General features: G+C 44.1%; 1 protein-coding gene across 1 annotated transcript in view; it reads left to right on the top strand.

The window, feature by feature from the left end:
• The first annotated feature begins 586 nt into the window (after positions 1-586).
• The window catches only part of FMN2 (formin 2), a 391,740-nt gene continuing 379,512 nt past the window's right edge, over positions 587-12,814 (top strand). Inside the window, exon 1 of the mRNA XM_056132042.1 lies at positions 587-2,235. Coding sequence (XP_055988017.1) covers positions 675-2,235 — 1,561 coding nt within the window. The 5' untranslated portion in view covers positions 587-674. The remainder of the gene's footprint in view (positions 2,236-12,814) is intronic.

The following is a 12,814-nucleotide window of genomic DNA, read 5'->3' as shown; positions in this document are numbered from 1 at the left end:
AAAGTTTGCATGACACATAAAAGCTTTCTTAAATCATATACTCAAGCAGTTACAGGAGTTCAAATGATCAATTACTAAAGAAAAGAATAATCAATTTACTTTTTTTTGTTGTTAGTAGAGCCATGTTTCCACAGGCAGGTTGTAGGAAAGAAGCATAGATACTATACTACTTAGATGTTATAATACCCTTACACTGGAGTTTGCCTCTCTTTAAACTTTTTTTAAAATTTTTGCCTGCAGGCAGGACCTGGGGTTTTCAAGTTTGGTATACATCTTTCCTGTTGACAAGCTCTTAAACTGGGCCATGATGCATTCACTTGGCACCGTGAAGATTACAGTCCTTGAAATACGGGAGAGGGTTTCAGCAAAGAGCTGAGCTGGGTCGACGGTGGCCGGCGGCGAGCCAGGTCACCGAGGCGTCCTGCGCAGTCATTGGCAGGAGCCGCGCGCCGCACTGAGCATGTTCGCGCCCCCATCAGGCCCGGGCCGCAGACGCAGCCGCCGCGGGAGTTGCGGCGCATTATGCAAAGCGGCGGCAGATGTGAGCAGGGCCAGCCCAGCGCGCGTCTCCTGCCTGCAGCTTGCCGGGAGCTTTCCTCAGGCCAGGCAAAGGGCAGCGGACGACCAGCATGGCCTGAGTGCCAGACGCGGCAGCGCAGCAGCGGGATTGCGACATGGGAAATCAGGAGGGCAAACTGAAACGGAGCGCAGGTGATTCCTCACACGAAGGTGGCGGCTCTGAGGATGCTGTTGGGCCCAGAGATGCGGAAACCACAAAGAAGGGAATTGGGGGCAAGAAGGCGCTGGGCAAGCACAGCAAGGGGGGTGGGGGCTACAGCGGGGAGCAGGGCAAGAAGAAGAGCAAGTCAGACTCGAGAGCTTCGGTGTTTTCCAACCTACGGATCAGGAAAAATCTTTCCAAGGGGAAAGGCCCCGGCGGCTCCCGTGAAGATGTGCTGGACTCCCAGGCCCTACAGACCGGGGAGCTGGACAGCGCCCACTCCGTGGTCACCAAAACACCGGATCTCAGCCTCTCAGCCGACGACACAGGCCTGTCGGATGTCGAGTGTGTCGACCCCTTTGAGGTCACTCGTCCAGGTGGCCCTGGACTGGCCGATGCAGGGGTCGGGAGCCAGGCGGTTGCTGAGGAAACTGCCGTAGGGGCGCAGGATGGACAAAGGACCAGTTCGGGCTCGGACACGGACATCTATAGCTTTCACTCGGCTACGGAGCAAGAGGATTTGCTTTCAGATATCCAGCAGGCGATCCGATTGCAGCAGCAGCAGCTCCTGGGCTCCGAGGAGCCGACAGCGCCTCCCAACCTCGTCTCCCCTCAGCCCGGAGCTTTCCTGGGCCTGGACGGATTCCTGCTAGGGCAAAGCGGCTTGACCCGGGAAAGCCGGGGAAGCCCCGACACCGAACCGGCGCTGTCGGCGCTCTCGGACCTACCCGAGATCCCGGCTGCGGAGCCCTCCGTGCCCCCGCAGCAGCCGGCCTCGGGCGGAGGTCTAACGGCCGCGGCGCCTGGCCTGCCCGGGGCTCAGCCCCCAGTCGCGGACTCGCCCTGGTCTAGCGCCTTTCAGTTCCCGGAGCCGGGGCCAGGCGTCGGCACGACCGGTACCCCAGCGTCAGGGCCTGAGGACACGGATGAGGAAGATGAGGATGCCTTTGAAGACGCGCCCCGGGGGTCTCCAGGGGAAGAGTGGGGCCTGGAGCTGGGAGAGGCGCTGCAGAGGCCGGGGGAAGAGCCGGAGGGGGGGACGCAGGAGCCCCGCGCCCCCGCCCCCGCCGCCGCCCCCGCCGCCGCCGCCGCCGCCGCCTCCACCTCGCCCGGCCCGCGCGGCTTCAAACCCTACCCGCTCATCGCGCCTTGCTACATCAAGACCACCACCCGGCAGCTCAGCTCGCCTAACCACTCTCCGGCCCATTCCCCCAACCAGAGCCCCCGGATCCAGAGGCGGCTGGAGTCTTCGCTGAGCCGGGGGCCCAGGGCCGCCCTCGCCTCCGTGGCCCCCGCCGCCAGGAAGCACCGCGAGGACGGTGGCATCGCGGGCGGCCTCAGTCGCTCCGCCGACTGGACCGAGGAGCTGGGCGCCCCCGCGCCGCGTGCCGGGGGCTCCGCTCAGTTGCTCGAGCGCGGCGAGGACCGTGGTGGCGGGAGGGCGAGCCCGGACGTGGCAGCTAAAGTGCCTGGGGTTCAGGCGGCTCCCGAGGGCTTCCAGAACGTGTTCACAGGTGAGCTTCCGGGGCGCCGGCCCGCTACCCCCCACCCTACCTTAGTTTCTCCAGTAGCGGCACCTGCCAGGTCTCCTGGGAAGTCCTTTCACTCCCTGTTCACCTCATTAGTGAAATCTCGTTTTCTGAAAGGGAACATCTCAGGTTTGTCTCTCCCAGATTTCCTCCAGAAATCTGTCCATTTATTTCTCCAAAACTTTTGCTCTTCACCATGCCCAGGGTCATGCTGGGCGTCTGTATTTTTAATTTTCTTCCCATCATTCGTCAAGTTATTCTCTTCCTCATCCCCACAGCTTTAAAGACAATAGAAGACGAGAGTGCTCATGATCAGTTGATGAAGATGTTTTCTTGAGAAATTATTTATTCCAGTACTAGTCAAACGTGGCCTCTGACTGATCTGATTAAGCGTGTGTGTGTTCTATGTAGTTTCTGTCTTGCAACAATCTGGGAAGACTGCTTAGTGAAGTTATGTGGTCACTCCTTTCTGCTGACCCAAGTAAATCTGATATATACTCAATAAATAATGAAGTAAGTTATTAGAGAGAGTTTTTGTTTGTCTTCACGAGCCAATCAAAACATCGTATAGCTTGGTGCTAGTGGGGGTGAGGTGTCCCAAAGTGCATGTCTTGTTAGAGATGAAATGAGCACGGTAAAGCAATTTATTGTGGCAAATGTCTAGTAAGAATGAGCTTATCCTTTTTTCATAGACCTTACCTTTAGAACTCACAGGTAGATTATAGTTTTTGTTTCATGTTTACTGAATTCAGCTCTTACATATAAATGAAATGTAGCCTATAAGAATTTAATTAGTAGAAGTAATTGAAAATCTATATAGTGGTAAGTTTGTGATTTTTTTTTTCTTTTTGGGTCACACTTGGCAATGCTCAGGAATTCCTGGCTCTGCATTCAGGTATCATTCCTTGGTGGGGCTCAGATAGAACTGAATGGAACTAGGTTGGCTGCATGCAATGCAAAAGCCCTACCTGCTATACTATAGTACTATAGCTCCAGTCCCTGTGATAAGTATTTGACTAATGAAAACTTTCAAATGTAATTTAAAAAGTTTAATCTTCTGTTACTTTAATAAATAGGTCATCTCTACAAATTACTTGATACACTTCTCAATGAGCATTACTTTCTTAGTTGGCTAAGTGCTGTTATGTTTTGGTAGTTATTTTAAACTACTTTTTATTTATTTATTTATTTATTTATTTTTGCTTTTTTGGGGGGTGGGGGCGGTCACACCCGCAATGCCCAGGGGTTACTCCTGGCTCATGCACTCAGGAATTACTCCTGATTGTGCTCGGGGGAGCATATGGGATGCTGGGAATCGAACTTGGGTTGGCCGCGTGCAAGGCAAACACCCTACCCACTGTGCTATCACTCCGATCCCTTAAGTACATTTTAATTTTCATCTGTGAGGTATATATTTTACAGTTCTTGATTCTGATAATCAAAAATAACCTCTTCTGTTCACTTTACATGCTTTTTTTCCTCCTATTCCTCTCTGTTTATGGCATAAGTTAAAAAGTTATATAGTTTTATACTCATTAGATAAATTATAAATAAAGCATAAAAACAAAACTAATGTCCCCAGTGTTTACAGGACTCCCCAAAGGTAATTTCTGAAGGAAGATTAGAGAGCTTTTGAGTTAATTTTTGTGAATTTAATGTTGGCAAAAGAAAATCACTCATTTCCTCTGTAACATTCTTCTTCTAAAAATTGTTTAGACAACATTAATTTCATATTAATGATTGCCCTTCCTACATGCATTACACTTTGAAATACATTTAAGAAATATATGTATACATTTACAGATATGTATGTGTATACAGAATACATATACAATAAGTCATACATACATATATATAATATTAGGTGGCCATATTGCTCCAAACACTGTGACAGGTGAAAGACAAATATTAGTACTAAGAAGTAGCCTTTACCTTGCCTCTAAAAGCATCAAGAATGTAGTGACATCTACTCTTGGTGGGGCCTGGGATGGTGGTGGTGTGGGAAGTGCTAATGATTATAGGACCCTAATGAGGCTATAGAGAGAAATATATATCGGAGAGACCAGCAAGCTACCGAGAGTATACTGCCTGCACATGCAGAGCCTGGCAAGCTACCTGTGGCATATTCGATATGCCAAAAACAGTAATGATAACAGGTCTCATTCCCCTGACCCTGAAAGAGCCTCCAATTGTTGGGAAAGACGAGTAAGTATAGGCTGCTAAAATCTCAGGGCTGGGAGGAATAGAGACGTTACTGGTGCCCGCTTGAGTGAAACGACGAACAACAGGATGACAGTGATACAGTGAATGAGGCCTAAGTTTTACTTTCCTTAAGAAAAAATAAGTGTGTTCTTTGAACTTGCATTTCATTTTCATTTGTTTAATGTTTCTAAATTTTAAATTTAGGACTCTTAAAGGAATCACATTCAGGAACTACCTGGGTTTTATTGTTCTTTCCAACTGCCTAATAAAAAAAGTTAGGCAGATTTTATAGCTACACAGAATAAAATAGCAGTTAGTATTTTAATATGGACACCAACCTTTTCTATTTGATGCTATTGGATGGTTGGCTATAGGTTTTCAGTGTCTAGTAGATATTTGTGTAGCAACCTCCATACTCAGAAAAAGAAAAGTAAATTTAAGCAAACCTTGTAACTGTGGTCAGGTAATTGGGTTTGATTGGAGCTGAAATAACTTTCCCAAGGTCACATTATGATTTATTTAGAGGCAGAGCCAGAAATAGAAGCTGGGTTTACTGATTTATGTCTGGAAGTCCTTGCTTACTACTCATTTTGGATGTTCAACGTGTACAGTAAAACAATTGTTAAAATATTACAGCATGTAAGGGTTTAATGTACAGATTTTTCTAGTTTCTATTTTTAATAAGGTAAATTTCATTCCTTGTTGAACATCTAATTTTCTTTAGGCTAGAAGAAGGCTGATTGCTGAAGAGAGTGAATCAGATTTTCCCTAGGCATCTTTCATGGAAATTTCACTCATGCTGTAAGAGTCCAAATGGACACATACCCGTTTCTCAGCTGTTTATTTTATTGTCATCTGGCATCGCATTCGGTTCTTTATCATTCTCTACTATTTTATGCGTGCCTTGGAAATTACCAGAGGACTAGGGCTCTCTAGCATTGTCCTTAGGGAAACTGATTTTGGCCTTTATTTTGCATGTCTTTGCTGGGTGGCTGCCTTTGATGCAGGTGATCATTTTCTCTATTACATTACAATTTCCCTATAAGATTACATAATCATTTATTTTTAAACCATAAAATCACAGAATGAGGCTTGTTAACTTGTTGGAAGTAATAGATGTTATTTGCTTTCTATTGTCTTCCAAGGGCTGGAGCGATATAGCACAGGGGGCAAGGTGTTTGCCTTGCACCCAGCCAACATGGCTGACCTGGGTTCGATTCCTCCATCCCTCTCAGAGAGCCTGGCAAGCTCCCTGTGATGTGTTCAATATGGCAAAAACAGTAACAACAAGTCTCACAATTTGTTGGGAGATGTTGCTGGTGCCTGCTCAAGCAAATCGATGAAAAACGGGAGGACAGTGCCACAGTGCTATTGCCTTCCAAATATAGGGAGAAAATTCAAATGAAAAGATATCTTGGTTGCACATGTTTTTATTGGTTTAGAAATCCTATAATTTTTCTGTTAGCAGTATTTTCTACTTATATTAAATAAAGGGGTCTATATTGTTAAAATATGTATTTAATGATAATCCTGAGAAGTCTTGAAGTATAGCTGTTTATCATCATTTTCCCAAGAAGTGAAACAAGTGAGGTACCTTACATAAGAACCTTTCTCTAGTAAAAGAATCATCTAGATATGAACTTTAAGAAGCCAATTATGTTTTTAATGTATATGAAATAAAACCAGCTATGTCTTTGCATTTGGGTTATTAGCTAATAAAAAGTCCAATTGTATATCACTATTTTTGACTTAAAGATTATCTTAATGTTTATCTCAATAGAGAACCATTGAGGTTAATCTGTACCACTTTAGTAGTACAGATTTTCTCATTGCTTGTGAAGCTGTTATATTGTACATATTTTAAAGGCCGGAACACTCTTGTAAGTAGTAGAATTTGACAGAGTATAAGTGGTCAGTTATTGACTAATGAAGAATGTGAGAAATTATCCCCGATATATAATGCATCAGCCTTATTATATACTAATAGGAATCTAGTAGTGTTATTCTTTTCCTTATATCTTGCTCTACTGGTTTCCATGTAATAGAACAGAATTTGGCAATTTAGCTGACATGGGAGCACTGTCCTTAAAATAATTTTACTTTGATTGAATTATGTTTATTTTCATGGTTTGAAGTCAGATATTCAAGTAGTTGTGTACCAGTCACTATGATCAGCACTAAATATACTGAGGTCTTTTATTTTTTAAAAATTTTTAAAAATTATTTATTTATTTTTATTAGTGAAACACCATGAGTACAGTTGTAGACTTACAAACTTTCGTGCTTAGATTTCAATTATACAATGATCAAATACTTATCCCTCCACCAGTGCCCATTCTCTGCCACCACCCCTCATCTTCCCCCCCACCTCACCTCACCTTTATGGCAGGGCATTCCCTTTTGCTCACTCTTTCCTTCAGGGTCTTGTAGTTTGCAATAGAGATGTGGAGTGACCATCGTATTTGGTCTATAGTCTACTTTCAGCACACATCTCACATGCTGAGCAAGTCCTCCAAACATCCTTTATTTAGTGTTCCCTTTGCTATCTGAGCTGCCTTTTCCCCTAGCACGTGCTGCTGGCTTCCAAGCCCTGGAACAAACCTCCTGGTACTTATATCTCAACTATTCTTGGTTGTTCGACTTCCATTCTTTTACTTTATATTCCACAGGTGAGTGCAGTATTTCTATGTCTGTCCCTTTCTTTCTGACTCATTTCACTTAGCATGTTATTTTCCATGTAGAACCAATTGTATGTAAATTTCATGACTTCATCTTTTCTAACAGCTGCATAGTATTCCATTGTGTAGGTATAGCAGAGTTTCTTTAACCAGTCATCTGTTCTTGAGCACTCGGGTTTTTCCCAGATTTTGGCTATTGTGAACAGTGTAGCAATGAACTTATAAGTGCAGATGTCACTTTGACTGTACTATTTTGCCTCTCCGGGATATATTCCCAGTAGTGGTATTGCTGGGTCAAATGGGAGCTCAATTTCTAATTTTTTGAGAATCATCTATACTGTTTTCCAAAAGGACTGAACAAGTTAGCATTCCCACCAGTGAAGGAGGGTCTCTTTCTTGCCACATCTGCACCAACACTGGTTGCTTTTGCTCCTTTGGATGTGGGCCAGTCTCTGTGGTGTGCGATGATATCTTATTGTTGTTTTGATCAAAATATCCCTGATGATTAGTGATGTAGAGCATTTTCTCATGTGCTGTTTTGTCTCATCACTGCAGGTCCAAACCTGACTGTCTAGAGGCCTCTGGAGGATGGCGGTCACTGGGCTGCCAGGGGGAACAGGCCAAGGCACGAAACCTATTCACACCTGGAGTGGCCCACCGCCAGTAACCTACTGCAGGCACAGGATGCATTTCTGCCAAAAGCCATTGGGTTTCGAGATTTGTTTCTGAGTCTCTGGGATCATGGCCGTTAAGCAGTTTGATCAGGAACCAGAGAGGCCTTGCCTCCAATTATATAGCTGAGCCCGAGGTGGTTTGTGGGTGTTCCTCCCACTTACCTAACTTTTGGCTATTTACTTTCTTGGTAACTTTGCCCCAACTTTTTGGGCTCTGGCCAGAGGCACAGCAGCAATTTTGGGGTAGCTGACAGTCTGATGGTGCCATCAGGCTGCTGATGCACTCGCCTCACAGGTATAGATTGACCTGCTGGTAGCACCATACCCACCGTCACTGTTTCTTTTGAGGTGAAGAAACTTCTTAGTTTAAGATAGTCCCATTTGTCTATCTCTGTTTTCACTTGCTTGGCCAGTGGCATGTCATCTTTGAAGATAGTTTTAGCTTCAATATCATGGAGGGTTTTGCCAATCTCATCTTCAATGTACCTTATGGATTCCGGTCTGATGTTGAGGTCTTTAATCTATTTGATTCTTACTTTTGTACATGGTGTTAGGTAGAGATCTGAGCCCATTTTTTTGGCATGTAGCTGTCTAGTTTTGCCAGCACAATTTGTTAAAGAGGTTTTACTTGCTCCACTTCACATTTTTTGCTCCCTTATCAAAGATTAGATGATCATATGTTTGGGGTGAGATGTCATTATATTTAACTCATTTCCATTGGTTTGCGGCTCTGCCTTTGTTTCAATACAATGCTGTTTTAATTATTACTGCTTTGTAGTAGTTTTTGAGGTTGGGGAGGTTGATTTCTTCCATTTTCTTTTTCCCAAGAATTGCTTTAGCTTTCGTGGGTGCTTATTGTTCCATATGAATTTCAGGAGTGTTTGCTCCATTTCTTTGAAGAATATCATGGGTATCATTATAGGGATCACATTGAATTTGTACAACGCTTTGGGGAGTATTGCCATTTTGACAATGTTAATTCTCCTGATCCATGAGCAGGGGATATCTTTCCATTTCCTTGTGTCCTCTTTTATTTCCTGAAGTAGCGTTTTGTAGTTTTCTTTGTACAGGTCTTGTACGTCCTTAGTTAAGCTGATTCCTAGTTAATTGATTTTCTGAAGCACCTTGTGAACGGGATCATTTTTTTAATGTCAATTTCTTTTCTCTCATTATTTGCGTATAGGAAAGCCATGGACTCTTGGGTATCTGAGTTTTTTATTTCATCTACCGAATTTTTAATTTGTGACATTTCTGTGCATAGCTTTTCAATTTCTGATCTCATTTCTTTCTGTATTTTCTCGATGGTTTCTCTCATGTCCTCCTTAATGGATATCTGTCTCACTGTTTCATTGAGTTCATTGAATGTCTTCATTACTTCATATCTAAATTCTTTCTCAGAGAGCTCCCTTAAGTGAATAACCTAATGAGGCTTCTGGACTCTTTTCATCGTCCTTTCCTCGTGGTGGGGATTTGTGTTATTTTTTTCATGTTGGTGTGGTTGTATGGAGACTGAGATATTACACGAGGTTGCTGGGCTCAAAATCAGACCATGCCTACTTCTGTAGAGACCACACCCACTACTGCAGAGGCTACACCCCCTATGAGTACCTGGTATGTATGGGGGGCACAGCCGGGGAGGAGAAGAAAACGGAGATGGTGAACAGAAAGAGGCTCAGGCATGGTGGACGGCCCAGGGTCCTAGAGATGGTGAACAGAAAGAGGCTCAGGCATGGTGGACGGCCCAGGGTCCTAGAGGACTCCTGGGGCGCGTATGCGGAGAGAACGTAGTCCCAGGTTCGAATAATGACTGACCTGGGAGGAGAAGAAAACCGGGGATGGCATTCGGCATAAGCATGAAGAGGCTCAGGGATGGTGAGCAGCCCAGGGTCCTAGAGGACGCCTGGGGTGCATATGTGGAGAGAACAAAGTCCTGGGTTCTAATAATCACTGACCTGGGAGGAGAAGAAAACTGAGGATGGCATTAGGAATGAACAGTAAGAGGCTCAGGGTTGGTGGGATGCCCAGGATCCTAGAGGATGCGTGAGGTGTCTAGACGGAGAGAACGAAGTCCCCTACTGAGGTCTTTTTAAAAAAAAAATCTTAAATTTATTCTTTTATTAAAGAACTGTGATCTACAAAGTTCCTGATAGTTGAATTTTTGGCATATAATATTTCAACACCAATTCTACCACCAGTGCCAGTGTCTCTCAACCATTGTTCCCATATTTCCTCCCCACCTCAAACCCCACTCCATCCCTGACTGTCATCTTGACCAGACATATTACAAAGTTTCAGTGATTGCAGCTTGGATCTCATGTTTTCAGTGTTGTTGAGTGTCTCTTTTGGATATATGTCTATAGCACCCATCACCATTATCACCAGTATAATGAAACCCGTATCACCAGTATAACTGAAAACCCAGTGCCTCTTCACAATTTTTCTAGTTCTCTTCTTCTCCCCATTGATTTATTTCCTTCTCTATCTTTCTTCTCTCTAAACACTGGGGTCCAGGGTGATCTAGGCATCCTCCTTATACTACAGTACATTTTCCTATTTAGTATTCTGTATACTACAGATAACTGAGATCACCCGTTTGTTTGTCTTTCTTCTTCTGGCTTACTTTACTCTACATATCTTACAAATCCAACTACATTGTAGCAAATTGTATGATTTCATCATTCCATGCACATGCATATATACTGACTCCTTTACGAATACTTGTTCACCATTTTTTTGACATGCGGATTGGATATCTAGACTCATTATTGCAAATCTTGATACCAATTTGATTTTAACTTAGTTAAAATAATAAAGTAATTTGGCTTATAAATACAAATTTTATTGGCAGTATAAGAAAAGGTAAAGAAAATAGAGAACATTTTATTACTCTTGCTTATTGCTCTTGCTTTTGTGTCACAGTAATAACAAACTAAGGTTAATTAAATTTAGCTTTAAGCAGACACTCGAAGAAACATGTATTACCTTGTGACTTTTTATTGGGCATAATTTCAGGGACTGAAAATTTTCTGTTCTTTTTAATATTAAAAATATAAGGAAAACATGACTTCTCAAACAGTATGAGGTTATTGTTTATTATACAAGATATTGTAATACAACAGTTCAAGATAAATAATAGTGATTTGATGATATGAGGACATTGATAGCAGTGTAGCACTGTCCTCCCATTGTTCATCAATTTGCTCGAGCAGGTCCAGTAACGTCTCTATTGTGAGCCTTCTTGTTACTGTGTTTGGCATATGGAATATGTCACGGGGAGCTTGCCAGACTTTGCCTTGCGGGCGAGATACTCTCGGTAGCTTGTCAGGCTCTCTGAGAGGGGCGGAGGAATTGAACCTTGCTGGCCCATGCTGGCCACGTGCAAAGCGAACACCCTACCCGCTGTACTATCGTTCCAGCCCAAGGACATTGATAATATTAGAATTATTTGTTGACCTGATCCACTAGGGGTTTTAGAGTAGAAAAAATTTGTCTTTCACCATACTAAAGGTATGTTGATTGAATAGGAAAGTTACTATTTTTATGTAATCTAGGCCATCTTTAGAACCCACTGGGTCCATTGGAAACTTTATGTTTAGCCAAAGCTTTATTTTCAGAGGGAATGGAATTTTCTTGAGAAAATTCCTCCATTCCCAAGAGGGACGGAGGAATTGAACCCGGGTTGGCCTTGTGCAAGGCAAATTCCCTACCGACTATGCTATCACTCTAGCCTCATTATATATACTTACTCAAATAATATTTTGTGTCTATGGTATTCTGTTTATAATTTGGCACTGGCATTATAAATTTCTTAGCAACTAGAAGAATGAAAGGCTTTTAGAATTTCTGTTTTTTACTTTGAAAAGGTTTTATTGGTGGGGGTATGGTGCCACCAGCAGGTCAGTCTGTGCCTGTGAGGTGAGTGCATCAGCAGCCTTATGGTGTCTTCAGGCTTCCAGATACCCCAAAATTGCTGCTGTGCCAGACTCCAAAAACCTGGGGCAAAGTTTACCAAGAAAGTAAATGGCCAAAAGTTAGGTATGTGGGAGACACACACACAAACCACTTTTGGCTCAGCTATATAATTGGAGGCAAGGCCTCTCTGGTTTCTTATCGAACTGCTTAACGGCCATGATCCCAGAGATTCAGAGACGAATTTCGGAACCCAGCGACTTTTGGCAGAGATGCGTCCAGTGTCCACAATGGGTTACCAGCACTGGACCACCCCAAGGGGGAAAGGGTGTTGTCCTTCCACCTGCTCCCCCTTGGCGGCTCGGTGGCCACCATCTTCCAGAGGACATTGGACAGTCAGGTTTGGGCCTGCAGTGAAAAGACACGTGGAGCCTCACGGGATGGGGGTGAAGCCGACTCTTTCCTCCCCGTCCCAACGAGATCCCGAGTTGCCGCCCACGAATGGCTTCTCTGGCTCCTGATCAAGCTGCTTAATGGCCATGATCAGAGATTCAGAGACAAATCTCGAAACCCAGCAACTTTTGGCAGAAATGCGTCTGGTCCCCGCAATAGGTTACTGGCGCCAGGCCACCCCAGGTGGGAATAGGTTTCGTGTCTTGGCCTGCTCCCACTTGGTGGATTGGTGGCCACCATTGCCCAGAGGCCATTGGACAGTCAATTTTGGGCCCACAGTGATGAGACACGTGGGGCCTCACAGGATAGGGGTGGAACCGGCCCTTTCCTCCTCACCTCAATGAGACCCCGAGTTGCCACCCATGAACGGCCTCTCTGGCTCCTGATCAAGCTGCTTAATGGCCATGATCCCAGAGACTCAGGAACAAATCTCTGAACCCAGCAGGTTTTGGCAGAAATCCCTCCAGATTTAATTGTTAAAATTTCAGAATTCCAAAATCATATTTATAGCCAGCAATAGAAAACAAATTGTCTCCTGTTGCCTTTTTGGCAGATCTGAGTGTTGGGTTAAAATCCCAAATAATAATGGTGGGTCGAGTGTCAAAATATTGAATGTAATCAAAGTAGAGAGAGATTAATGTGGAAATT

The sequence above is a fragment of the Sorex fumeus genome, unplaced genomic scaffold, assembly GCF_029834395.1.
Source record: "Sorex fumeus unplaced genomic scaffold, SorFum_2.1 ptg000007l, whole genome shotgun sequence".
Taxonomy (NCBI): domain Eukaryota; kingdom Metazoa; phylum Chordata; class Mammalia; order Eulipotyphla; family Soricidae; genus Sorex; species Sorex fumeus.
Note: the sequence above shows the minus strand (reverse complement) of the source record. Positions and strands in the feature narration are given on the sequence as shown.